The sequence below is a fragment of the Echiichthys vipera genome, assembly GCF_963691815.1.
Source record: "Echiichthys vipera genome assembly, chromosome: 7".
Classification (NCBI taxonomy): domain Eukaryota; kingdom Metazoa; phylum Chordata; class Actinopteri; order Perciformes; family Trachinidae; genus Echiichthys; species Echiichthys vipera.
Window position 1 is genome coordinate 25,019,626 of NC_139832.1, and position 26,938 is coordinate 25,046,563.

Below are 26,938 nucleotides of genomic sequence, written 5' to 3' on the forward strand. Positions count from 1 at the left end.
GTTGTGCTTAGGGCAGTGTCTTTCCTGGTGCCGTTGGTACCTTTGAAGTCTAAACCTGCTGCTGTATTTCCAGACTGAGAGCTGCTATAGACTGTAGTACAGCCTTTCTCTGGGAGAATGTACTCATATTTTTAACATAGTGGAAGGCACTGTCAATATGATCCCTACACATTCAGTTCTGGCAGAATGCAACCACTGTAACACCTGTGTCTTATACAGTTAGACAATCCTGCAGTGGAACAGATAAAAGCAGCTTCTGAATGACATATCATTCATGTCACTGAAACATCTACAAACAGCATACGGCGGAATCAGGCGGTGCTCAGCTCAAGGACAGAGGATGTCGTGGATAAAGAACAGACTGGAGAACACTCATTTATTCTCAGCCTTCAATAGTGCAAACAGACTAACGTTTCAACACTGCTGTGTCTTATCATTTATTTCAGTCAGAGCTAAGACAACTGAATTAGAGATATTACTGTTGATGTTAAGTTAAGGGTTAAGTCTGCAATAAATGAGTGAGTCATGCATCATTTTCAAAAGTGTGTGTGTGTGAGACTTACTTTTGTAAACTTTCAGGTGAAGTGACCTCATCGTCATAAAGGCCACTGGGATCCAGTAAAGTACCTGTTGAATGACACGTTAAATGCATTACTGTACAGTTTCTAATCATTTTTACTGACACTCCACTCTCTCTCAACTCTCAATAAATACCCCCTTTGGAAGTGACAGTGCAGAGAAGACAAGACGCATTCTTATACTTTCTCTCATTTTGCACATTCAAAGTACCTGTTAAGTGTCTAGTGAGAACTTCTGAGTCCAATGAAGAACCCCCTGAAGTTATAAGTGCTGTTTTGACAGTGTGAAAGCGGTGGGTGCTGGTTGCCAAAACGGACTATCCAGCAGTTACTAATGCTTTCTACGGTGATCGGCACGACGCCAAACCTTTGTGTTGTGCTTTCACAGAGGCGACGGGAGGAAAGTGATTGAAATCTGAGGACAAATATTCAGATAGATGAAGGGACACTTCATCACCACTACACGTTTTTCATTCGCAGCAACATAACCAGTATTATTTTATTTCTGTACAGTGTTTATTGATCTAGTATATGCTTTACAGTCCTCCCCTACACCATGACAACCAGCTTTTCCTTCGAATACGGCCGATTTAAAAGTACAACTTGGCTTTTTTTCACGATGTAGCAAAGGAGGCGTCGGCAGACTTTATTCTAAGAGCATATATCTCAGTTTTTATGGTCCTCAGACCACAGTTCTCTGTCATCGACCAGTGAAATATAACAGCCAGAGCAAGAGAGAGAGATGAGCACTCAGAAGTCCTTTGGACAAAGAGGATGTGAGGCTGTGGGCTGGATAATGTGTTTAAAATGCCCCCTATATGAAGAGCACAGCACTCTGAAGTTACTCCAGTTAATTCTCAAGTGTTGGGAGCTCTTACAGTACCAAAAGTAGGCATCTGATGCACAGCCGGCGCTTTTTACACGTCTGACGGACCCAACAGACTGACTGCTGCCTGTCTCTGTGTGACATTCAGCTTGTTTGGGGAAGTACACATGAGATTCCCTTTTTCGGGTGGTTAACATGACCTCAGTTTTTCTGTGTTCATCACAACAAGCAGTAGTATATGTGTGGGGAGAAATAAATTCACAGCAATTTTGACCACAACTCCTAAAATACAGTGGAGGCCACTGTTACTGTACTTATTGGGTTCTTTGGTTTGTGGGTGGCATGTTTAATCTGCCATCAAACATGAACTCAAACACATCACCAAAAGAGCTGTGTGAGTTATGAATGGAGAAGAGTTCTTCCTGGAACCTTTTAATTTTCATAGCTTCAAACGTGCAATTTTACTTTCATGACCCTGCTTGTTAGCTATCAAGTGGTCCCAGGCTTGCCATAATTCCCACGCGATTTGAATGCAGCACAAGCCCTGCAGGTCGTCTGTGTATTTAGCTGGCTGGGTGGTCAGCGTTAGAAGATTCCTGGAGCTCTCAAAGCTCAGCACATTTCATGAAACCTATCCACACACCAACAGTGCAGCGTATGACAATAGCTGGCAGCCTGGTTGTCTGCCTGTCTTTTTTTGCCTTGCAATTGTATTCATTTAGGTCTAATCTTCTTTGGATAAGCTTGATGAAATGGGATCAGCTTTCTCCCCTTTCTTTGACTGATTCATTTATCCATCTTGTTTTCTTGCCTCCTCCTTCCTGGCCTGGCAGATCTGTTCCTGTGGCACGACGCGCAAAAATATCCCTGTCCAAATAAATAAGCCCTTCTCTCAACGAGCCCTTTCCCTCTGTTCTGCCCACTCTGTCCCTGAAATACCGCTGGCCTAAATTACATCCAGACCAAAACCCTCCAGTCTTTACGTCACTAATGCCCCTGCATCAGCACACTGTACTGGGTGCATTTTAATTCACACAGTGGGTGCATCCTGGTTTAGCCCGACAGAGCCAGATTAGAGTCTGCTCTGCTCTGCTCCACGTGCACTGTATGGATCACCAGATTTCCTGACCCATTGAACAGTTACATGTGTATAGCCGCTTTTCATAATGCAATGTAACATTTCTTTCACTTTTTTTGAGGATTAGTCTGCAGTCTTGATGTATATTTTCCTATCATAGTGTCTGTTAATGCACGTACAAGATATATTGGAACTACAGTATATGTGATGTCCCACGGTGTCCCTAGAGAATCATGTCACTGTGCTTGTGTCTGTATTTTTTACCCAGAGCCCATGGTTTGTCCTCCCCTGGCCCAAGGCGACATGGGTCCTTGTATTGAGTAAAAAGTGCATGCTGCTGCTCCAGCTTGTCCTCTGGAAAAAAAAACCACAAGAGCACACATACAGTACAATTTTACTCAGTTTTAGTCTAAACATGAAAAAGGAGGAACACGTTCCTGATTCTTTTCTCAGCAATTACTAAGCGTGAATGATAGGAAACCAAATAATAGGGAGCACTCTTGTCTGAAAAGTATTGAAATATACTTCCACTTCCAATATTATTCTTGCAAAATCCTTTAGTCCTAGATAAAACACCTCAACAGAAAGTCAATATTAAAGTGTAATTCTGGCACGCAATTATCCCATAGTCTTTTTCGGCATTTATATATGTACATCAAATGAGCCATCGAGACAGTTTTTTTTGTGTATGAACTATTAACCGAAAAGTCCGGGACAGTCGCTAACAACCGGACGTGGCTAACACTGATTAGCTCACGGTGAAGACATTAAAACGGCTTTGTTAACCACTAACACTGCTCAAAATAACACCAAACCTCTGCAGTAGCATGAGAAGACTCCCTACTCATAAAACAAAACACCAATAACGTAGTTAGTGAACCCAGAGTTTATTAAAAGAGTGTTTTCAAAGTCTTAGCAACTGGCCCCTGTACCAGCTCCTGTCATAGTAAAGTCCATTAAAGTCGATTACCAAAGTCAATCCAAAAGGAATGAGCCCATTGGTGCTTTGTTTAGTGTGTAGGGACTCTTCTCATGCTACTGCAGAGGTTTGGTGTTATTTTGAACAGTAGCATTGGTTAAAAAAGATGTTTTAATGTCTTCACCGCACTGCATCGAGCTAACCAGTGTTAGCCATGTTCAGCTGTTAGCGACTCCGGGATTTCTCCGTTAATAGTTTCAATGGCTTATGTGATGTATGTAAGTGCCGAAAAAGACCATGGGATGATTTTGCGCAGGAATTACACTTTCAGATTGTTTTCTTATTTGACCACTGTAAAGGTTAAAAAAAATTATCTAACGATGAAGGAAATTTACGAACATCCACCACAGTCAGAAAGAATTTTCTTTAAGATTGCATTAGAAATACTCTATAATATATATATTCATTGGAACCATAAACAGAAATGAATTGCTAACATATGCGTGGGAAACTGATGATTCTACATTGTAGCTCACCTTCATCCTTTCACCATTACCATTAGCATTACATACAGTATATATGAATATTTTATCAGTTACCACTGTTAAAACCCCTGGCACCATACATCTATCCTGCATCAGAGCTGCACAAGGTCTTACATACACATAAATGATACATTATGAACAAGCATTCACTATGAAAACGCCATCATCTTGGTGTGTGAACTGATTGGCACAAAATAAAATGCAATGTTGAGAGAATACAGTATATTGATTTAGCCCCTGACGGATAGACCTAGACTTAGACTTCTTCCTAATACATACCTGAAGAGCAGTTATCGAAGTTGAGGTCTCCCAGGATGACATCAAAGGCCACCAGGTCTTCCAGCACCTTCTCTCCTTCAGGTTGTTGGGACGAGGATTGGCGAAACTCAGCCCCCCATTGGAGTAACAGGTCCAGCTGTTCACAACGTACAGATGCATCACCTGGTAGACAGTGGAGAATGTGTAGTAGTAGAGTGAGAAAAGGAAGCAGGGGGAAGGGAGAGAGGAAGCAAATTAATACATAATGTTTACTTTACAGTTACCAAAGCATGTCTGAATGAAACTGACCTGAACTGATCTACAAAGGAGGGAGCAAGAGAGGGCGGAGAGCAGCTTAAGGTATTACCTCACAATATTATTTTGATATCAGTACTGAGTGAGGAATTGTGAAATAAGCATATAATATATTACAATATGACACCTCAGGATATGATACAATATGGCAGGGCTGTCCAAACCTAATTCCAGAGAGCTACTGCACTGCATGTTTTAGGTTTTTACCTGTTCTAACACAGCCGAGTCTAACGATTATCAAACCCCTGACAAGCTTCAGCGGATTGATAAAGAGCACATCATTATTTTCAGGTGCATTAGAGTTTTACAATATGCTGCCCATTGTCCTTTTAGAACAAACTGCACTAGACTGTTGCTGACTTTACTGACCTTTATTTATTTCCTTCCTTAATTCTAGTTATTAAGTCAGCGACCACGTTTATCTATTATGTTACTTATAGTAGTGGCATAATATCAAAGCTCTTGTGGTGCTATTTTGCTTTGGCAGTGTTTTCTCCTGTCCGTCCCTACTAGTAAATCGGACAAATTAGAGAAAGAGAGAGAAGGGAGGAGATAAATAGAGGGAGGCGGTAGGTGCGAGCGTGTGAGAGAGAAATAACAGCTGAATAGTGGAGAGTGTGAGAAACAAAGAGGTGTCAAGATATTGGTGGGTGAGTAGGTGGCTCTGGCTTTGATTACTCCTGGCTCCAGCTCACGTACATGTGAAATGTTTTCTTTTTTTTTTTTGTGTTTCTGGATCACTTAGAGATAGATGAAGCTGGGGGTTGCGGGGGCGTGTTTGCTGCACATTTTCCTGGGTGTGTGTGAGTGTGTGTGTGGTTTTATAATTATGTATGATGGAAACTTGCCTGAAAAACTTAGCTGATGTTTATTTAGAGCTGAATAATATAATCATTTATATATTTGTAACTCAAATATATAACATGTTATTCTTATATATTTAACACAAATGTCCAGAAAAACATCCCGATTAGATTTTCTGGTTGTAAACTTGGAAAACCCCAAATGTATGAATTGACAAAGACTGCAATGCAACATGTAACAAGCTCTGAGAGCAACAGATACACAGGTAGCATCCTACAAAGTCAGAAAAAAGAAGGCAGCATTGCTCTTCTGGATTTAGAGAAGTATTTAGGTGTTTTTATATAGACAAGCTGTCACATTTGCGGCCAGGCAAAGGCTGAACTTTGACGGCGTAATATTCCTCTATTTCCAAAAGCGCTCTGTGATTTGCAGAAACATGTGACGTGACGTGAAGCACAACGTTGTGCTCACTGACCTCGTTAAACTTTTTTCTCAAGTTCTTTAATTTGCTGATCACTTGTTTCTTCTCCTGACGAAAGCCACTTTGGCAAAGTTCCTCAGCCACCTGTTCATAAAGAATCCCGTCTTTGGCCGTCCCCGTGATCTAAGAATTTTCGACTGTCTCTGCTGTGATGGTCAGCATCTCACGGATTTCACAGGCTTTACAATTGCTCATCTCGATGCGCCATATTCGGTTGAAGTGATGACCAGGGGATGACTTGCCGGCTCTCGTTCCTGTGATCAGCTGTTTCCTGCTTTTACTACTCTCGGCTGGGGGCCTTACAACAGTTCACGTCATGGACTCCTAGGCCCACTGTGCAGGAAAGCCGCAAAACTCTATTTACATGGAAATCGAGCCGCTGAACGAGGCCAGCAGTATACTGCGATCTGTCTGAATACGTGGACCAGGCCAGCGAAAAGGCAGCCAAATTGCTGACTTGCTGTCCAGTGCAAAAAACAACTTTTGGTACAATATGCCATATTTGATCTACATAGGTGGGGTTGGACTAAATAATGATTATCATTAGGGATGATCGATATTGGCTTTTCTGCCGATATCCGATATTCCGATATTTTCCAACCCTTAATTTCCGATACCGATATCAGCCGATACCGATATATGCAGCCTTTTTACACCAAAATTCATCACATATCACCTATTATGGAATTAACACATTATGCCTAATCTTATTGTTTGAAATCTGTCCAAAGACCAAAACACCTGGCAAAATACTCAAAACTGCATCTGTGTTAGTTCCCGCTACAGTAGGTATATCCGGGACCACATTTTGCCATGATGACACACACAGAGGCTCACATACCAGCATCACTGTCGCGACTGGTAGATCACTGTAAAACACTCTGCTAATGAAACCCTTACAACTGCTGCTACTACTACTGACGCTATGCCAGCACTTTTTCACACCTGAGACGATATTGTGATCGGTGCATAGAAGAAGAACAAACAAAAGTATGGAAATGTCTGACATTTGCAAAGCAAAAGAAGTGTTTCTCACTGACAGTCAGTGAATCATTACGTTCAGTTTTTGCTCTGTATATTGAGTCAGTCACACTGCATCTTCTCAAGTTTCTAATATAAAACTCCTTCCTCTCAGAAAGGAATCAGGTCTCTGTGCTCCTCCCCCTTCTCCCCCCGTCTTACCCCCTCATCCCATCCCCCCCCCACCCCAAAGGCTTTATGTTTGATATATCTTTAGAAACAGCCCTGGCAATGCTATATTTAGAGAAGCTAGGAGGAGCCAAAAATAGCAGGCGAAGGGGGAGACGTGTCTTTGGTAAAAAATGAGGGAGGTATTGACCGGAGGCTTTAAATAGGGCTGTGACGCCGTAAACAGCTTGAGCCAGTCGCCATGGGAACAGCAGGAGGAGCCACGCAGAGGTTTCGATGCGCCTATTTATCTAGCTTTCTGGCACACACACACACACACACACACACACACACACACACACACACACACACACACACACACACACACACGCACACACGCACACACGCACACACACTGGAAACTTAATGTATTCATGTGTGCATATACATAGAGAGACAGAGAGACACAGAGAAAGAGATTTTACAACATGTAACTGTACCTTCTATGGCGTGGAGGTGTGTACACGTGACATATCCCACAACCTTTTGCTCCTGATGAGAGGTGCCAACGTGAACCTGCAGTGGAGCAGAGACAAACATGACGTGACGTTACTCCGAGTTCAAACGAGCAACATCAAAGCCCCCCCGAACAAGTGTATTTGTGTATGTAAAGCACGCCAGGTAACAACACCACCAATGACATCATACAAGGCATGGTGAAACTTTAGAGATTCCTCTGGAGTCATTACCACAGTCATTTAATTACAGCAGTCAGGTTGTGCTACATAACAGCAGTGGGGGAAAAAATGGAATGTAACACGCTGCATTCACCAAATAAAAAAACTGTGCAGTAATTATGTAATACAATTCTGACTTTTGTACCTTACAAGCTCATATTTAGTATCTGTAGCTCATCATTATAAAACAATTATCTCATAATTACAAGGTCCTTTGCAATAATGACATCCTGATACATAATATTATGTTATCTCATATACATTTTTTGTTTCTTCTTATATATATTTAGGCAAATATTGTATATTTTACTCTGATTTGTCTGCTACCTTTAGTTGCAAGATATTTTGTAGATTCCGATTTATGATACAATATATAATCAACAAATTAATTATGATATATTGCTATCGATAAAGGCAAGATCATTTTTTTTTTGTTATTATAAATATCCTTATCCAGTTAAAAATAAAGCAGTAATTACATTGTGGGTTAACGTAATAAGAACTTTAGCATTACACAGCCATCCCATAACTTAGTGATCTGTAACTGATAATGATGACTTTATAATTATGTAATGGAATTATTATGAGATTAAGGGTCCCGTAATTACAAGATCTGTATTTTATAATTATGAAATAGTTTGCCTGTAATTACGAGATCCATATATAATGAACATAAAATCATTCTCTTTTTATAATGAGATCTGAATCTTGTCATAATGATGTCTCTTTTTTTCATAATTATGATATGTGAAAGATTTCCCAATTAAGAGATATTTTCTACAATTTGTTGTTTGTCTTTTCTGGTCCCCGTATAGCAGTTAAAGTATCATAATCACAATCAGAATAGAGTAATATGATGATGTCGAGAGAAAAACAAATCACAGAGCATAAATAGAATACTAAAACATGTATTTTTCAATTAGATTTACGCATCAAATTAATTTGCATGATGTAGCCTGTGAATAAAATCATGAGGCACCTTGTACATATTTAAAAGGTATCTCATTTTTTAAACGTGTTTGCGCTCCTCCTCCTCTACAACTGCTTGTGCTGTGACAGCTGATAGCAGGCTGCTGCAGCTAAAACATCAGCATGTATTTTACTGCAGTTTACTGATGTTGCTAAAAAAAAAGGCAAGATAAAGTAAGCATAGCTGGAAACCTGCTGTCTACTGTGAGCCCTGCTGTCTTAACTGATCAGCATCCAACATCAAGATTCAGTACTTGCATTCATTTGTGTTCAGTGTCACACATACTGTAAACTGAGTATCAGTTTGTATTTCCTGTTCCTGATTCTGTCAATGATTGTCAGACAGAATCAGGTGTCGGTCAGTCAACCTACCCACTTTGGTCCAGACTGATATACCCAGACAACTGTTAATGGTCTACCATGAAATTTGGTACAGAAATCCATAACCAGATCCACGATAAATTGTAATAATAACTGAGAGTGCTACAGGTATGACATATTCTTAAAGGCCAACCTGGAAGTTTGCATCGCCCTGGTTTCCTCGACAATAAGTCAATGGGATTTTTCCATTGGATTTTGGATTATTATATCTGTGGCTGTATGAACTGTGTATAGTTCCATTTAGTCACTTGTAAGCAACTGCCTTTTCTCAACATGTACATCTTCAAAATTCACAAGTAGGGAGCCACTGACTTCGAGACGAGGGAACCAGAAGTGCAAAAAAGCTAACCATTCCTTACCACTGCTTTGTCATCTCATATCATCAAAAAAGTCAACCTGTAGCATCTGTATGATATAAAGTGGTTGTATTTGATGAGGAAAGGGCTGTTATTACATTGCTGTGTGTTTTAGCATGCAGTATTTTCTTGCTCCTCCCTCTTCTCTGATACAAGAGCTGTGCAGCAGAATGCTACTGCGGTCCTTCTGTGTGTCTGTCCCCATGCACTCACAGAATGAAGCTCTGCATACACTTATCCAACAGTGCTGCACCTTCCTTTTTATGGTTTCAACAAGTCCTTGCTTTGCACATTTTTCAGCATTCGTCAAAACCTCAATTTCTCCATTCCCTGAGTAGCAGCGTGTGAGCAAAGCTGCAATAAATAGATTTAATCGGACACCGTTAGCATCAGTGTTGAGAAGTCCTTCAGTAACACAGAAACAAGACACGGAGGACGGTGGAGGATGGCAGCTCTGAAGTGCCGGTGGGAGGATGCAGACTGAGGAGGAGGATGAATCAAGGGTTGCAAAGAAAAGAAGATGGTGACTATGGGGTGGTTAATTTAAAGTGGGAAGGTTGTCTGGGTGGAACAGATCTATAACAAGAAAGAATTCACCCTGCAAGAGTTATTGTATGAGATAAACTGCTCTTAATATAACTTTATTTTCATAATCAAGGAGGGATATTTATAAAGCCGTAGCATTAGAAAGACTTAGCTAAGTAACAATCCACACTGCGAGATTTGTAGATATGTAGAAAAACGACTATTGCCAGTTGCAACACAGCAGTACCTTAACATGCTGTTTATCCAGTTAATGAAAGCTTTTACATTTGCTGTTCTAAAAGCTTGCGGTCTGGTAAGGTTTTTGCCAGGAATAATCCCCTCACAAACCTTTTTTATTCATTTATTTTTGTATTTAATAGGAGGACAGCTGGGCTTTTTGTGTGTGGACATGTTCTCCCTGTGACTGTGAGTCCAAAGTCATGCCGGTTAGGTGAACTGGTGGCTCTAAATTTGACATTGCTGTGAATGTGGGAAGAGCTGCCTGTATAATGTATATATATGTTAGCCCTATGATAGAGGGGTGACCTGTTTAATGTGTACCCAGCCTGGGAGCTGAGATACGCCCCAGCACTCTGCAACCCTGAACAGAATAAAGTGGTATACATAATGAAAGGATAGATGGATGAAGAGGAAGAACGGTGTAGTACAGTACGTGCAGTCCGAGCTACTAATGCTGAACAGAGAAACACAGAAACTAAAATTTCATGAAGACAAAGTCAGAGGAGAACCACATGAGAGGACCACCATACAGCTTTATTATGGCTGAGACTTAGGGCGCACTCACACTGTCCTTCAGCACCGGGCCAAAACAGGTTTTACGGGTAAAGCCTAGCTCGTTTGACCAGTGTGTGTGCAACCACTCCGCGCCTAGCTGCGGCCAGCTGGCCTTCCACGGACCTTTTGAGAGAGGTGGGCTTTTGTAAAGCGTGTTTCCACATGTACGAGCACGAGCGTGCGCATGTGTACGAGCACGACGCCTACGGCGGCTCTCACGTCATTTAATGTGCGCCTGTTCGGACATAGAAAGAAAAAAAAAAAGACGGACCATGGGCAGACATTTAACAACAACAACAATGGTGGCGAAAGGTTCACGTTGGTGTAATGCGGAGGTGGAGTGTTTACTGCAGATTTGGTCGATGAAAATATTAAAAAACAGTCGGACAAGACGCACAAAAACTCCAAGGTCTATGGAAAGATTTGTAACCAAAGCCACGCATCGCGATGACGTCAATCAATGCGTGTGACGTGTTACGGTGGGATGACGTATAGACAGGCAAGAAGCATTTGCGCGAGGCCCAGGCAGTGTGAGTACAAACGGGCTGGCCAGCGGGAGGAGAGGGAGGGGGGGACAAGTACCCTAAAGCCCGGGGTGCGGTGCGGAAGGACAGTGTGAGTGCGCCCTTAGGGTCTATGTGACTCCAGCAGCCACAACTTAACAATGGAGTCCACTATTTTAGAAGAGAGTGGTCAGATAACCAGACAGGTTTGAAAAAAAAAAAGGTTAAATTTAGTTAGCAACTTACTGTATTAACGTATTTCCTTAGACAACATCTAACTATTTAACTGTATGGACAATAATGGCAAACATGGCAGGTTGAAAAGTTAACCACAATGTAAAATTCAGTGGATGGTTACATCAGACGTTTGAGGTCATTACCCCAAAACAGCATTTTGATTGAACAATGAGTTTCATTGTTGTGACCATATTGGAGAGAGTAAATTTGTCCGAAAACAAAAAAAACAAACAAACAAACAAACAAACAAACACATTTTTTTTGGTAGTTCCTGTCACCGTCCTGTCCTACGGGCCATGATGACACGCACACGCAAACACACACACACACACACACACGCGCGCACACACGCACGCACGCACGCACGCACGCACGCGCGCACGCACACACACACACACACACACACACACACACACACACACACACACACACACACACACACACACACACACACACACACACACAATACCACTGTTGTAGTCGTGGTTGGTAAAAAGTAGCTTAAAAAAAGCTGATTTTCACCTTTCACATTACACATAGTGATTCATTGTTGGAATAAAGCATAACCATTAGTGTAGTTTTAAAGTGCTTGCTTAATCTATCTGAGCACTACAGTCGTCCGTTAAAACCTGCTGTAAAGCTGTCACTTGAAGCTGGTTAGTACACTGTTAAAACTGATCTGGTCTGATAAGAAAAAGGTTGTAAGAAACAAATAAAACCTCCCTTTAAAATCTGAATACATGCTTGAGGTAGAGTTCATTTATGTAACTACTGGGTTGCTCACTAGTCCTTAACTCCCTGTTACCTCCACTGACTTCTTTCACAGTGACTTAAAAACATGCGTGTTGTGTGGTGCTCTCATTGAGTGCATAATTTATGATCAATTAATGTCTATTGTAATCAAGAAAGAAGTCGACATTAATCTCTGGGGGGAATTAGCCATGGTGTTAAAGCACCCCATTGAGGAGAATACTTTCATTTAGACAAATGGAGACTGATTGCCAATAATAGGATGGCTGTTTTGGCTTAGTATCTGTGCGGAGCTCCTAATGAAAAATAGTGAGCCACAATAAAGCATTAGCCTAATTAGCCTGACTTTATACCAAGCACACAGCTCACATTGCCGAATGGCAGTAAATACACTTTACAGCAAAAACCATACATTTTGCTCTGAAGATTTGGGCACTAATTCAATTTCTCTTAATGGAATTAGTGTTTTGTGAGAATGGCTGGACTAGAAGAGGAGAAAAGACCCGTCCAATTTGGTTAAATGTTCTATCAGATGGAACATTAACTTTCCTAATAATGTTGCATTAGATGTGAGTCAATGACCATTTGTGAGCAGTGATAGGATTATCGGTGTTACAGTTTTTTTTGATTGCTTTGACCTGGTTGACGAAACTGGTAACCTCTCAGTCTTCATCATCACTCTCTCAGCAGAGCAAAAGACACCTCTTGCGAGTTAACCCATCGTCATTGCTTTGACACACTTCCCGCACCCTTTTGCAAATTAGTTAACGCAGATGTCATTCAAGCAGTCCAAACTCCAGTGCTTTAGCTGTGGTAACCAAACAGAACATATATGTCCCCATCTCTTAGAAACTTCTTGACCAGTATGAAATCACTGAAGCACCTGTTTGACACTGCTTCACACAACTTTTCAATTTGCAAGCAGTATGCCCAAGATATAGATGCAGAGGCATGCCGAGGCTGGATCAGGCTTGCAAGAAGATTTTTCCCTAAGTGCATCGCAAGAGAACATATTGAGTGCGATGTAGATGAGGCCATGTGGCCTATTCGTCAAGAGAGAATTGACTAGAAGAGATTTTTTTCTTTATTGTACAGAAATTTTATTTTCATTTTCCTTATGTCTTACACAGTGATAGATTTTACTGTATTTTTTCTTTCATACTATATATGTGCTTTCTGTTGGAATATTTAATTTCTTAGCCACAATCTCAAAAAAAAAAAAATGAATACTGCATTCAATAAAATTGGAAAAATCATTGTATATGATTCTGGATCTATTTTTTGCAAGAAAGCAAATTGGCACTGATATGTGAGCTGCTGACCAGTAATGCAGCACTGATTCACATTGAGAGCTGAATTTTGTATTTTGATGTCCCTTGTCTAATGACTGATTGGAAGCGATTATGCACTTGTGTGCAAGTTGTGTTGTTTGAGGGCAAAATTTGCTTTTGGTCCATATTTTAAATGTTTTGGTGGAGGTAGAGCCTTTTGCAGGCAAAATTAGTCATTTTGACCGTTGGTGCCACTGTTTAGGCGTTTGCATTAACAGTTTTGAAAAATGTGGATTTTGAAATGACTACTGCGTCAAAGCAATCAAAAAAAAAACTGTAAAACATAAAGGCGTTACTTTTTTCAGTAACGAGTGATCTCATTGTTTTCTCTTCCCATTGTTATAACGCAGTCTAAGCCAGTCTAAGACTGTTCTTCCTTGTTGAGGGGGGACAAGACAGTTGCATAAATAATGATGATTGGCTGAGGTAGAGTCAAATTTCATGGTAAGCCTATCAGAGGTAGAGTTGGGTGGGTGCTGTTGACACAAAATCAAAAGCATGCATGGTTGCACACACACACGACAACAAAAGTGTCTCTTCTTCTCCGATGTTGGAGAATTTCTTTGGCAGAGTTACAGTGCCACATACAGGCCTGGCATGTGTAACAACAGGAATGGCGAGCCCAGGTAATCCCGAAGTAGCCCTCTTGAACTGGAAGTATAGCCATTACTTTTCCGTACATGAAATTAAAGCAACGGATGAACATATACGTGAAAAGCCCAGTGATTCTTTTGCATGTCGGCTTTTCATGCTATTACAGTTTGATATCTCTCAATATAATATAATAAATATCAAAGGTTCAAACACATCTATTGTGTTATTTGTATTGATGCACTATATAAACATAGTAATTATAATATCTACAATAATACATGCAATTTGATTGGAGACAAGCTTTGTCCCTAAGCGACATTAAGATAGTTTCGATTTGTGTACGCTGTTTCTGGAATTTAATCTATTACAGTGTCCATTTCATTATAACACTCAGATTTACCATAATTATTCAACATGAACATGTACTAGTTCCATTAAAGAGGGGTGGAAGTTGGGTCCAAAATCCAAATTCTTTGACACATTTAAGCATTTAAAAATGAACTTGAAAGTAACTCATATATATATAAATATATGTATATATATATATATATATATATATATATATATATATATATATATATATATATATATATATATAATTATATTATAATAATAATATAATAATAATTTGTAACTCAGTAACAATTCAGTTACTTTTTGGAAGAAGTAACTAGTAACTGTAACTAATTACTTTTTAAAAGTGACATGCCCAACACTGTTTGTGAGCCTGTGTGGGTTTGCTGATAACAGCTGACCCAGGCAGACTCCAGAAATCTGTAGTGTATACTTTTCATTTTTCCATACATGGCAAATATCACTGCTTTAGTAATCCATATTTAAGAGAGTTGGATGGGAAGATTTATACCACTCTCATGTTTGGAGATGGTTAGCTTAGCTTAGCATAAAGACATAAGAGCCAAAATGTCCAATCCATAAATGTTAGCAGGAGTCTACTCACTACTGTATGTGTTAAAATTGTAAATGTAATATTAAAACACATATTTGTCTCTATTACATGATGGTTATAGCTTCATTGCTTTCTATTCTTTAGATTGGATAAATCTCACGTCAAGGAACATTACAGTTTCATCTAATAACCCCCCCCCCCATCTCTCCAACTCTGTCCTCATTACCTCCCTTTCTGTTGCTTCTCTTCCTTCCCCTCTGCTCTTCTCTCTATCTGCATGCTGCACTCTGCATTAATATTTCAGGGGCTTATCTATGCTTCAATAGGTGTGTGTGCACCCTGAAACTGACAAGAGGCCTGAGGGGATTCGTACGTGTGTGTATAGTGTGTACACACTCATGCATACAAGAACCAGTGGACTATCAATGTGTTTATATCATCTTTTGTCTATGCCGAAGATGAAGTTTAGAATGTGCCAACACACAGGGCTGAACTCAGTCGGATACCACCCACGAGTACACCATCACTATGGTCCCCTTAAATATGCATATCTACTGTACTTTTCCCCCAAACCACTACAAAGCTGACTAGTAGAGCAAAGTGCCATGGACAAGTGTACCAGTGCAAGTGGACCGGTGTACTCAACATGATCTCCATACTCAAGTCATTGTCAAAGAAAAAGCTCTGCTTAAAGTCTGAAGTTTCACTTCATAAAATTTTACTATAAAAGTATGTATAAATTATGTCCATGTTGCCTGTGAACTAAGCACCAGTGGATAGCAACGATCCCCTCCTGCATCAAACCAACCTTTTGAAGAGCCTGTTGTTCGAACTTATTATTTTTCTTCCTGTAGGCTAATACAGTATAGGCAGGCATACATTTAGCACAGTAGAGCTACAGGTGCTGTATATTATACAGCCTTAACACACATAATTATCAAGGCAACCCATTGCCTAATAATCTTAAAGTCGCAGTCTGCAACATTTGTTTGATCATATTCACTGAAGCCGACATTTTTCGATAGAACAACATAAATTTTCCTATTTTAGGAAAATAAATCTGCCTCTATGTGCACCTAGAGCTTGTTTTTTGTTTTGCAAAAATCCACTGCGCCATTATCCTGTCCACTCAGCACACGCCTCACGCTAGGCATATGCTCAATGATGTTAGCAGTTGCTATCTATGAATAGGTTAGCCAGCCTACCTCCGTTTAGCACTGACAAGTACTAAATGGGAGGGAGCGGAGTAGCTCGTTCTGTAGTGGGGGAGAGGCGTGAGAGTTGTAAACATTCAAAATGAGTCAACTCAATCGGCCAGATTGCCGACTCCAGCTTTAATAATTGGCTATTTTGATGACATGATGTGGACCTAGGTCACTCACAGCACAACACGATGCTGACGAAATAATGTTAGCTAGTTAACGTTAGAATAGTCAGCTCAAGTTGTGACTTCATTAGGGAACTATGATAGCTACAAAAAAATGTCAAATACGTAGCTTATGCTGATAGTCTGTTATTTTTGCACAGTTGCTGCCATCCACTTCAAGATTAAACCCCCTAACTTCTCTGCACCCCCAACTACACTTTGGTTTATCCATTTTTAAGCCCTTATCCATCCATATATTTTTGTCTTTGAGCCACAACATCTGAAATGAGGAACAGAGAGAACAGATGGGAATGGGCCAGCCAAGTTTTAGTATAGAAAATGAACCAATGGGCCCGCTGTCCCTTCCTTATGGTCCAAGGTGTGTCGGCTGACTTGGAAAATGGCAGGTATACCAGTCCAGCAATGTAGTAGTGATGGAGGAGAGTTTGACTATTAGCAATTTATGTTATTTTTAAGGGCCAATTCAAGTCCAGGATCAAGTTAGTTGAGATTTAGAGATTTAGAGTTAATTGAGACCAGTTAAGATAAATTCTCATGTCAACTGAGAAGTCAAGTTGCAGGTCACTTGAGATGAGTTTTAATCAAGTCTTGGAGCAATTGATACAAGTCCAAGTATTTAATTAATCAAGGCAGGTTAAAGTCAAACACGTCAACAAGTCCAATTCAGGTCCTAAGTCCTTGAGGGTAAGTCCAAAGTCTAAAGTGGTCGGGATATACAGATTAATAGGCAAGGAAAGGCATGTGTATCTGTATAGCACAATTCAACAACAAGGCAGTTCAAAGTGTTTCACATAAATGGTCATTTTTAAAACATGAAAGATGGTTAGGTACACAAGGTACACAACTTGAAAGTTTCAAGCTTTTTCAGATCTCTGAGTGCTGACAGTATAATATTATGGCATTTAAACACCAGTAGACATCAACGCTGGGATTGGTTTAATCTCACTGTTTGTGTGTCGTTCCTAGTTACTGTAGCAAGAAGTACACAGAGACAGATTTGAGTGTTTTGCTAGGCATCTATGTCTGTTTGTCTGAGATTTGGTCACTGCAAATGTGTTGCAACTGTGGAAGATGCAGTCATGAAACATTAAAGGTGTGCAGTTGAGATCAACATGAAGGTCCAGGTTGAAGATAGGTGTGGTCCAACCAAGGGTGGCAGAGGTAGGGGGAGTAGAAAATATGAAGAGAGAATAAGGAAAAAATAAGAACAGATAGTCCTTCAGAGATAAGAGTTGCTGCTTAAAGGGAAAAGAAGACTGTATCTTAGAGTTGAGACGTGTTGCATACTCTCAACCTTGACCAGTGTCCTGCATTGAGAAACACTGAAATCCTTTTGGCCCTGAATGGGAAAGCAATTTCTGTCAATAAATGGAGTTGACCTCGATAGTGAATAGAGGTCATTATGGTCATTAAAGGCCAGGCATTGTGAGTTTGGGGAATTCTTTCTTGTATTTCCATTGTCCCTGTTTGAAGCCTAATCCGTAGTAATGCATTCAGTGTAAATACACACACACACACACACACACACACACACACACACACACACACACACACACACACACACACACACACACACACACACACACACACACACACACACACACACACACACACACACACACACACAGCTCTTCAACCATGTACTTAGTAGTTTTAAATAATTATAAGAGGGGATAAATGTTGAGACTGAAAAGCTTTAATTACGGAGCCTGCACTGGCTCTCTCTTTAGGGAAACATTTTTTTAATTAATATTCTGTCTCTGCTTCTCTCTCCCTCTCTCTCTTTCGAGTGCGTCACTTCCCCACAAGAGACAATTGAGATTTATGTCGCTGACCTGCTGCTGCTCTCTAGGTAACTACATCCATAGGGAAATTATGAGAATGTGTTTGTGCCTCCAGTTAGATTTGCTAGAGACTAAATGAAGAAAGAAAGAAAGGGTTTAAATGTCTCATTATTGAAAAAAACAGTTTGGGAACAACAGCAGAGAACAGCTGAAGGTAGGGTTGGGCAGTTTTGCCACTGAGCCCCATATTGTGGCTTTCAATAAGATGACAGACATCCTTTCATTCGAAATGGTGGATGTAGCTCCTGTAGTGGGTTTTGTGCCCATGATATTCGATGTAGACACACACCCTGATTAGATAAAGCTGGTTGTCCACTGATTACAGGGTCGGCATTTAGATCACTTGTTCCACATGTTGAATTGTCCTTGAGCAAGACACTGAACCCCAAATTGCTCCTTATGTTTGGCCAGCACCTTGCTTTGTAGCTTAGAGTGTGTTTAAATAGAAACACTGAGCCGTTAGCGTGCCCATTGATAGCTATAACTTGGTGATTACAGGACCTCCCACAATATTTTGACGTCAAAGTGAAAGTGAAAAAAGCAACACGGTAATGACCGCACACAACATAAAACAGAAAAAGGAAGAATTGTAAAGATCATCACTTTAACAATGACTTCTCATGAGCATCCTCGTTTGTGTTTGATATGAAAGAACAAACAGTATCTGGTAGTTGTGAAGAGAAACGCAGCATGAACATCAGGTACATCAAATGAACTGCATCTAATGAGATGCATCCCAGCTGGCGGCGAAGTGAGCCGGAGTGCGGGGTAGTAATGAGTGAGAATGACCAAAGGTTCATGAAGGGGAAGCGATAGTTCACAACAAGATGCTGCCTTGGAAGGCTGCCAAGATGTCTGGAGGATGCAGAGGGGCAAGGAACGAACAGCAGGCACATCAAAGCCTGCAGCTGGCTGCGAGACACAGGTTATAAGCAAGGGCTAGCAAAAGCCATGCTGAATGCTGTTCCACTGTGCCACTGATGAGAACAACACATAGTCGGAAAAGAATACACAACAGTAGAAACTAAAAGCTCCTTCAATAATGATGGATGAGAGCATGGTACACACACTTAACTTTGCTCGGGAGTTTGATAGCATTTGCAGTTCAAACTACTAACTAACTCTGAGGGTGAATGTGTTTCCAACCTTATCTTAATGTACCAATCTTTGATACATACAATGCTTGAATCTCATATAATTCAACTGACAATAGCTCCAACAACATATAATATCTAAGCAGACTTTCAATCAGCCGATCAGTCCACAGTCTACAGAGATTTGACAGGTCATATGATATCATTATTTAGCCTGTCATATTTTGCAGTCTTTTAGCTTTGAAAGAAACCATACTATCTGATCAGCAAACTGGTTGTTTATTAATGTATTTGCAATGCAACAACAGCATATATGCAGCATGTGTAACAACACATACATGCAAAAGCTGTGGGGAAATATATCTGTGACACAGCAAGGACCCTGAACAATAGTCTGAATGGACAGATGACAGACCAGGAGACAGTGGACAGTCAGAGAAAGATCAAGGAGGACATCCACGTCTGGCACCAGAAACCACAGACAGAGGTTACCATCTTCCCAACGATATTTTAACTTAGGTGCTGTGATGGCAACTGAACCTTCTTTGTGACAACTGTGTGAACTTTGATATTGAAGACCGCAATATTTCAAAATAGCTATTAAAGAATCCCTATTTAGGATTATTTTGATAATGATTAAAATCATTAGTTTGATTATTTTAAACTACTATGCCCAAGGTTGAGAATGAACTTTCACACTCACAATGGGTTATTTTTCAGCCTATTATTTAGTTGTAGCTCACTTGGATTGAAGGAGTAAGTACAAACAATCTATAAAAGCAAATGTGCTGGGAAGCTGAGTGACGTTTCCTCATGTGTTCTTGACTAGTTTAAAGTAGGAAGAGAGGAAGATTGTACAGCAAAGGGGGCAGACATGTCAATAATGCTGGATACTGTGCGTTCAGACTGGATGCGTGGCCACAATGTACATGACAAGATTACATACAAAGTCAATGTGCAGGAGCGATTTTCAAGCCGAGCGATGCGCATCTCAAGTTACATGCTTGCATGCAACACTTGGTGATGCATCCATCGCCTCATCGCACAAGTTGAAAATATTGAATTTTTCAGGTGAATTTGCTTTGAAGCTTTGTGTCTGAGTCAGCGAGGAAGTTCAAATTCCAGGTATGTGTCTGTTACTTGTTTGTAGCTATCAGTTGTGCTTTACCATGAACCAAGTTAGCACTGGTTAGCACAAGGCTAACTTCCCATTTTGCACAACAGGCTTTCCGACGTATCTCAGACTGCCACAACACGTACAGTGCAGTAACGGTGGTTATCTCAGTCATGGTTGATGAGCGAAAGAAAATAGCGGGAGAAAATGTTGTTATATAGACGAGTTTGCATCACTGCTCCAATTGCGCGGATAACGCGATCAAAGCCATCAAAGCCATCAAAGTGTCGAGGTGATGATCCAAATGTGATTAAGCGATGCCCAATTGGCATTTCTTGCGACAGGCTACATCCACACAATTAGGTTTTCATTTATAGACAAAAACCATCTCAGTCCACACAAGTGTTTCAGCTCCGTATCAAAAATGATCTCTGTCCATAATTGGCCAGATTGAAGCAGATTGTCTAACGGTGCTCTACAGTTGGTACAGTACACTCAATTTTCAATGAGAGGTGAAACTGTTGTCTAATGCACATGGTAGCTCGCTGCCAGAGATTATCTTCAACCTTTTTTGGCACAACGCACAATGTAATCAATCAATGAGAGGCTGTTCCCAGCTGTTTTTTAAGCTCCTTGAATCATAGTTTTCTAAGCAGTTATCAGGACATAAACATGAGGGATTTCGCATGACGGGCAGTGACGCAAGACTGGATGTACTGAAGGTATCCAGTATCAGGTATCGTTACGGTAAGTATACTTCATAGTTATGCCAAAAAGTTATGACTATGCGAATAAAGCTAACTTGAGGTATCACTAAAATGGACTCAGCAGTGTTTCCAAAAATCTCCGTTTTAGTTATGCATTTTAACACGAAAACATATTAGTGTGGTAATAAGCATTTCCTCAGTCAGAACGAACATTTTGTTTAACATTGTTTGCTTTACTTCTTTGAGTTGGCAGTATAGGCAGCTCTCATTGAGACATGTACCTGCCAGCTGGCTCACAGCCAGCCTGTCAGAGGGACCTGGAATGACCTCATATACACGAAGGTGGTGAAACAGGGATGTGAGGCCAGCTTGTAAACTGCAGTGACAGTCAGCATGAAGCGGGGAGAACAGGAGGAGACTGTCAGCACACAAGCTGTGATGGAGTCTGTCTTTATTAGATCTGGTACTGTATAAGTAAGGGAAAGTATGGACACAAACACATTTTGCACAATTTCAAGACTCCTGTTCTGACAGTCACAGTAAGTAGCCAACACACACTCGCAGCTTCCTTCATCCCTGATTTATTTCTCATTGTGTTTATAAGCTTTACACTGTGAACTACTGCCAATTCTCTCCAATGAGAACGCTGTGTGTTGTCTTATTATGAAAAGGACTGCCTTAAAAACAAAAGCCTGCATCAAACTCAAACAGAAAAAAAGTACACTAGTGGCCATCCACTGTAGAAATCCCATCATGTCATAAATGCATCCTGCTCCTTAGGCTTGTAGAGTATAACCAGTGTGGAAATACGTCCACTATGCATTAAGACTACATTGCGTCTAGTCATAGAGTACACTGCATCCGTCATCCTGCGGAAAGTGCCTAATGGACTCCATAATGTATACGTTATACAGAAGCAGACAGAGGTGGAGCAACTAGAACAACAGTCTCTTTCTTTTCAGTTTCTCCAAGGAAAAAGACAGTCACCACTGAAACAACAAATATTAACAAAAGCAAAATGGCCCGATCTAATGATTCCTACCACCGAAAAAAACTAAGCAGTTGACCACAACTGACAGACATGCAACCAAGCAAATAACTCACAATTACTGTATATACCCATTAGTCAATATAAACATACATTATATAGTAAGATTTTAAATATATATCGAGACTGCAATTATATCAAGAGATGGGATGGAAATAACAGAGCAGGTCTAAAATCAGGGCACTTCATTTGTCCAAAAAAAAGCTTATTTCCGAATATGTTTTAGCCATGCTGGCAGCATGGCTGTACAGTTTTGGTCCGTCGGCCCAACATTTTTTTTCAGGCCTACATGTCTCAACAACTGATAGATATATTGCCATTAGTGGTCTCCTGAGAATGAATTCGACTGGCTTTCCATCTAATGTCATCATCAGGTCCAACGTTTAAGTTGACCAGTGCCCACAAAACGAATGATATTACCCATCAGCCTCAGCTGTACTGTTTTGTGCTATGCTAACACGCTAAATGAAGATGTTAATGCGATATTTGCTTATTATTTTTTAGCATTGGCATTGCGAGCTTGTTGCCCTGTTGACGTTAGCATTTAGCTTAAAGCATCATCATGCTTCAACATTCCTGCTGCTATAGTAATTGTTGAATTTATTAGGATGCAATTGGATAAACATTAAGGTCATTTAGGGCAATTTGAAGCAATCACCTTAGGCGCTGCAGTTGTGATGGACATTTTTCATTAATTTTTGACATTTTATCAGCTGAATTATTCATTAATAATATAAAAAGAATGAAGATTCATAAATAATGAAAATGACCATTAGATACAGCTCTGTACCGAATCACAGTATACTTACAACTTCACTTAATCGGCCTATTCCTGACTGAATTGAATTTTGAGTGGCCCAATCACCTCTCGGTGTACAACTGTGAAAATATGTAGGAAAAGGGATAAACTGGGGACAGTTAATGGACAAGAAGATATTATCATACAAGTCTTGTCCATACCCAACAAATGTCACAGCTTTTAAAAACATATAATTACGTCCAAATAAATGTAAACCGATAACATTAAACCTGAACTTTTCAGTTGCAATTTGTCCTATAAGCCATATTATATTAACAAACATGTAGTGCTTAAGACCGTTTGTTTTGCTTTTTCCACACAGCCGTGGGAGATGTGGAAAGATGTGAGTGTTCTGTAATTACTGGAGTGCGTGCATTCACCGCATTGACAGATGTGTAATGTGTGAATGGATGTGGGTGTGAATAAGAATATTTACCAAGTAGGCCTACTGTACAATCTACTGCAACACTGTGGCAGTAGTGCACCAACATGTCCCGAATGGCATTATTTACACCATTATGTCGCCTTTGCCATACTACGCTTTTTAATGCAGACAGCTGGCAGGTCATTTAAACTCTGACTCTCCATCCCTCTTTCACACTCACACCCTCTTTCACAAACGTGTTATAAGTTAATTTAGTATAAATAGACTTAATGGGCAGATTCAATTACCACCTTGCCAAAGTTACAGATAGCGTCGTCAGAGATGACAAGATTAGCTTTAGGCTGAAACGGCACCAAGCAGCGATCAGAGCTTAGCCACATTTCTGGTGCGGGAAAAGCCTCAAATACAGGTCCACAGCGACATTTAGTTCTATTGAGCTCATGAAATGAGATGAGAAAAAAAATTAGATATTTTCTCTGTTACATCCATAATGTGAATAGGAAGAAGGAATGATTATTCAGGAAAACAGTGAGGAGAGAATTAAAGTTCAGTCTAATTCTGTTGAAATCATTGCCCTGCAAGTCTAATTCTGTTGAAATCATTGCCCTGCAATTTTGTCAAAGCCTACAAAAGTAGCCCTGTCTAAATATAGACCAGGATATTAGTTATGATCAATCTTCAGTCAGACTGCGCTGACCTTTTAGTGAAAATGACTCTGAAACTACTTTGTGAAACCATGGCAAAATGACAAAAAGGTTGTCTGTCTCAAAGTCTTAAACTAGGCTGATGGAGCAGAGATCACATTTTTTGGTAGAATTTGATTGAAAATATTACAGAGCTTTAGGGCACCTGTGTGTACTTGCAGTGGAAAAAAATATTGTATTGCCTTCCTAACTGTGTGGTGGTCATTCTTTAGAGGAATACTTTAACATTTTGGGAAATGCACTAATTCAATTTCTTGCCAAGAGTTAGATGAGAAAATCAACATCCCTCTCAAAACAGTCTGATCAATTTGATTCTGGATCCAGGAGATGGTTAGCTTAGCTTAGCATACATACTGGATACTGGTCAGGCAGGGCCGTCTGACAACGCACATTCTACAAAATCAAGCATAATGTGCATGGTAATGCATGAAAATTATTATGCCGTCCTTCAATCTGAACTGGCAGCACATATCCCACATAGAAACACACGAGAAAGACCCATTTGATTTGTATATAACTATGAAATTGGGGGATTAGTGGGAGAAATGACCAATCAGGGGCACAGCGGGAAAAAGGTTAATAAGAACCCGTGAAAATTGTTTTGGCAGGTATGCCTCAGCAAGTAGTACTGGACAGAGCAAGTTTAGGAGTTTACCCATTTCCAGTTTTTATGCTAAGCTAAGATAACTACTTAGTCACACATTGAAAGCACAAATACGAGAGGGGTATGAATATTCCCAACAATTGGCAAAACATTTTGTAAAATGTAAAACTATTCCTTTTGCATTGTGCATCAGTACAGGAAAAAAAACAAGAGGAGGTAAAATAGATGGTATAGTAAAATTTCTCACCTTGGCAAACAGCGCCCCCTTGGCTGCCAGTGCGTCCTCCCCTCTCCCATTGGGGTAGCACTCAAACCGTGCATCCAGGATTGGGTAGCGGCTGGCCAGCATCAGTCCACTGTTCAGGAATTTGAACCTTGAGCAGCAGCCTTTCCAGCCGTACCGACCAACATCGCTCAGCACGTAGGGGAAGTAGCGATGCAACTGGTGCCGCAGTCTAGTCGTTGATCCGTGGTCAAATACTTCCTGTAGAGCCAGGAAGTCCAAGTTGGCAGGGAAAAAGGCAGAGATCTCGTGGTCGAATGTCTCATCTCCGTGGCGGCGTTTTCGTCCAGGGCGCTTAAAGATTGACGTGCGAGGGACGTGAGAGAGCGTATTGTTGGAGTATATGCCTACACCAGCTTCACCACCATGGTAGCGAGTGAGGGATTCCCTGGAAGCAGTCATGCTGCCTGTGTCTCCCCCTGTCTGCTCCCCAGGCTGATGGTTCCCTGTTGTTGCCTCCTCCTCTGGGTCTGGCTCCGGGGCGCTGATGCTGATTTGAACCCCTGAGGTGTGAAGTGGGCAGTCTGAGGTTGGTTTTGTCTGGGTTCCTTCTCCATGCATGGGACAGTCGTGATGGCCTTGACCACTGTGAGCCCCTGTGGAATGCATGGGGCAGCCTGGAGCCTCTCCTGAGGTGTGAATGGGACAGTCTGAGCTGTTGGTCCCTGTAGAGTGGAGAGGACAATCTACTGTTGTGTTTCCTCCATCCGGGTGAAGAGGGCATTCGGAGGAACCCTGGTGTCCTGGGGTGGGGTGAACGGGGCAGTCTGTGGCACCTGAGGGGTGAATTGGGCACTCGGTGAAGGGTTCGGTTTCGGTGTCAGCTGGGCCGTTGTTGGTGTGTGTTTGGTCTGGACGCTGGTCCAGAGAGGAGGTACGCCGGAAACCTGTGGCAAGGCTGCTGAAGGATGCCGCACTGATAAACGGAACAGAAAGAAAGTAGAAAGTATTCTAAATGTTTTTTTTTAATTGATATTTATGCCATGGGTAAATGCTTTTACTAACGTTAAGCCATAAGCAGAATGAGCCACAAGAGCACGCTCTGCTCACCTGATGGAAGTGTTGGTAGGTGAGTCTATGTAGATTTTAATCTGAGGTCGACTGGCACCATTGCGAATCCTCTTCCCCACCTCCCGGGCTCTCCTGTGCGTGTCTGTCAGGTTGTTGAACCTGGCCAACGAGTCGGGCAGCAGGCATACGTTGGCACTGCAGAAACAGAAGCTTCTGCCCTGTGGTCGCCATTCCCCAATGCCAGCACCCCCAGCCTGGCCCTGCTCCGCCTGATGTTTGTCTGGTCTGTACAAGGTAAGCACCAAAATACTTAATCAAGTCAAACAGAACCACTGGAGCACACAAATAGCCCCCCATAATGTATGAAAAGATATTTCAGATATTCACTTATCTGCATATCTAGAATGTAATGTTGCATGTTGTCTGCACTAACTTACAATAATGCTTATAGAAGACACTATCTTTCCACATTGTTTTAATCTAATCGACCTAAATTTGGCTATCTTCCTCAACAGACAGACTCTATGAGGATCTATCTAACGTTCATTATGGAAAAAGGTGGTACCCGTAACATTCAATAAACCACTACCACATTAATATTGGGGCAGTAGTATATTTACTTGAAAAGTTCTTCCACAGCAAACATCTAAATACAGTATTTCAAAGTATGTGGTCATGGTGGGTAGCCACTTGGGTGTGTGTTTGGATAACCAAACACCCGCTGGAAACTAATTGAGCGTGGCAGCTGGAAGCCAGAACCAATGAGCAAACTATTTACAGCAGATGATGACTCCATTTTCTGCCTCTTGAAATCTTCAAGCCTAGGGGACAACTGACACTGGAGATATAAAATGAAGCATAACTCTGCAACTGAATGGCCTATTTTTTTTTTTATCCTATTTTATTTTATTTTATTTTTTTTTTTACCTCAAATAGATTCA

The 26,938-nt window shown here is 40.9% G+C and overlaps 1 protein-coding gene across 1 annotated transcript in view; it reads right to left on the reverse strand.

Annotated features, from left to right (window-relative positions):
- The window catches only part of smpd3 (sphingomyelin phosphodiesterase 3), a gene marked incomplete at its 5' end in the record, with an annotated part of 31,825 nt that overhangs the window by 3,706 nt on the left and 1,181 nt on the right, over nucleotides 1–26,938 (reverse strand). Inside the window, 6 exons of the mRNA XM_083916072.1 lie at nucleotides 564–627; nucleotides 2,747–2,836; nucleotides 4,226–4,387; nucleotides 7,433–7,508; nucleotides 24,951–25,902; nucleotides 26,037–26,282. Coding sequence (XP_083772198.1) covers nucleotides 564–627; nucleotides 2,747–2,836; nucleotides 4,226–4,387; nucleotides 7,433–7,508; nucleotides 24,951–25,902; nucleotides 26,037–26,282 — 1,590 coding nt within the window. The remainder of the gene's footprint in view (nucleotides 1–563; nucleotides 628–2,746; nucleotides 2,837–4,225; nucleotides 4,388–7,432; nucleotides 7,509–24,950; nucleotides 25,903–26,036; nucleotides 26,283–26,938) is intronic.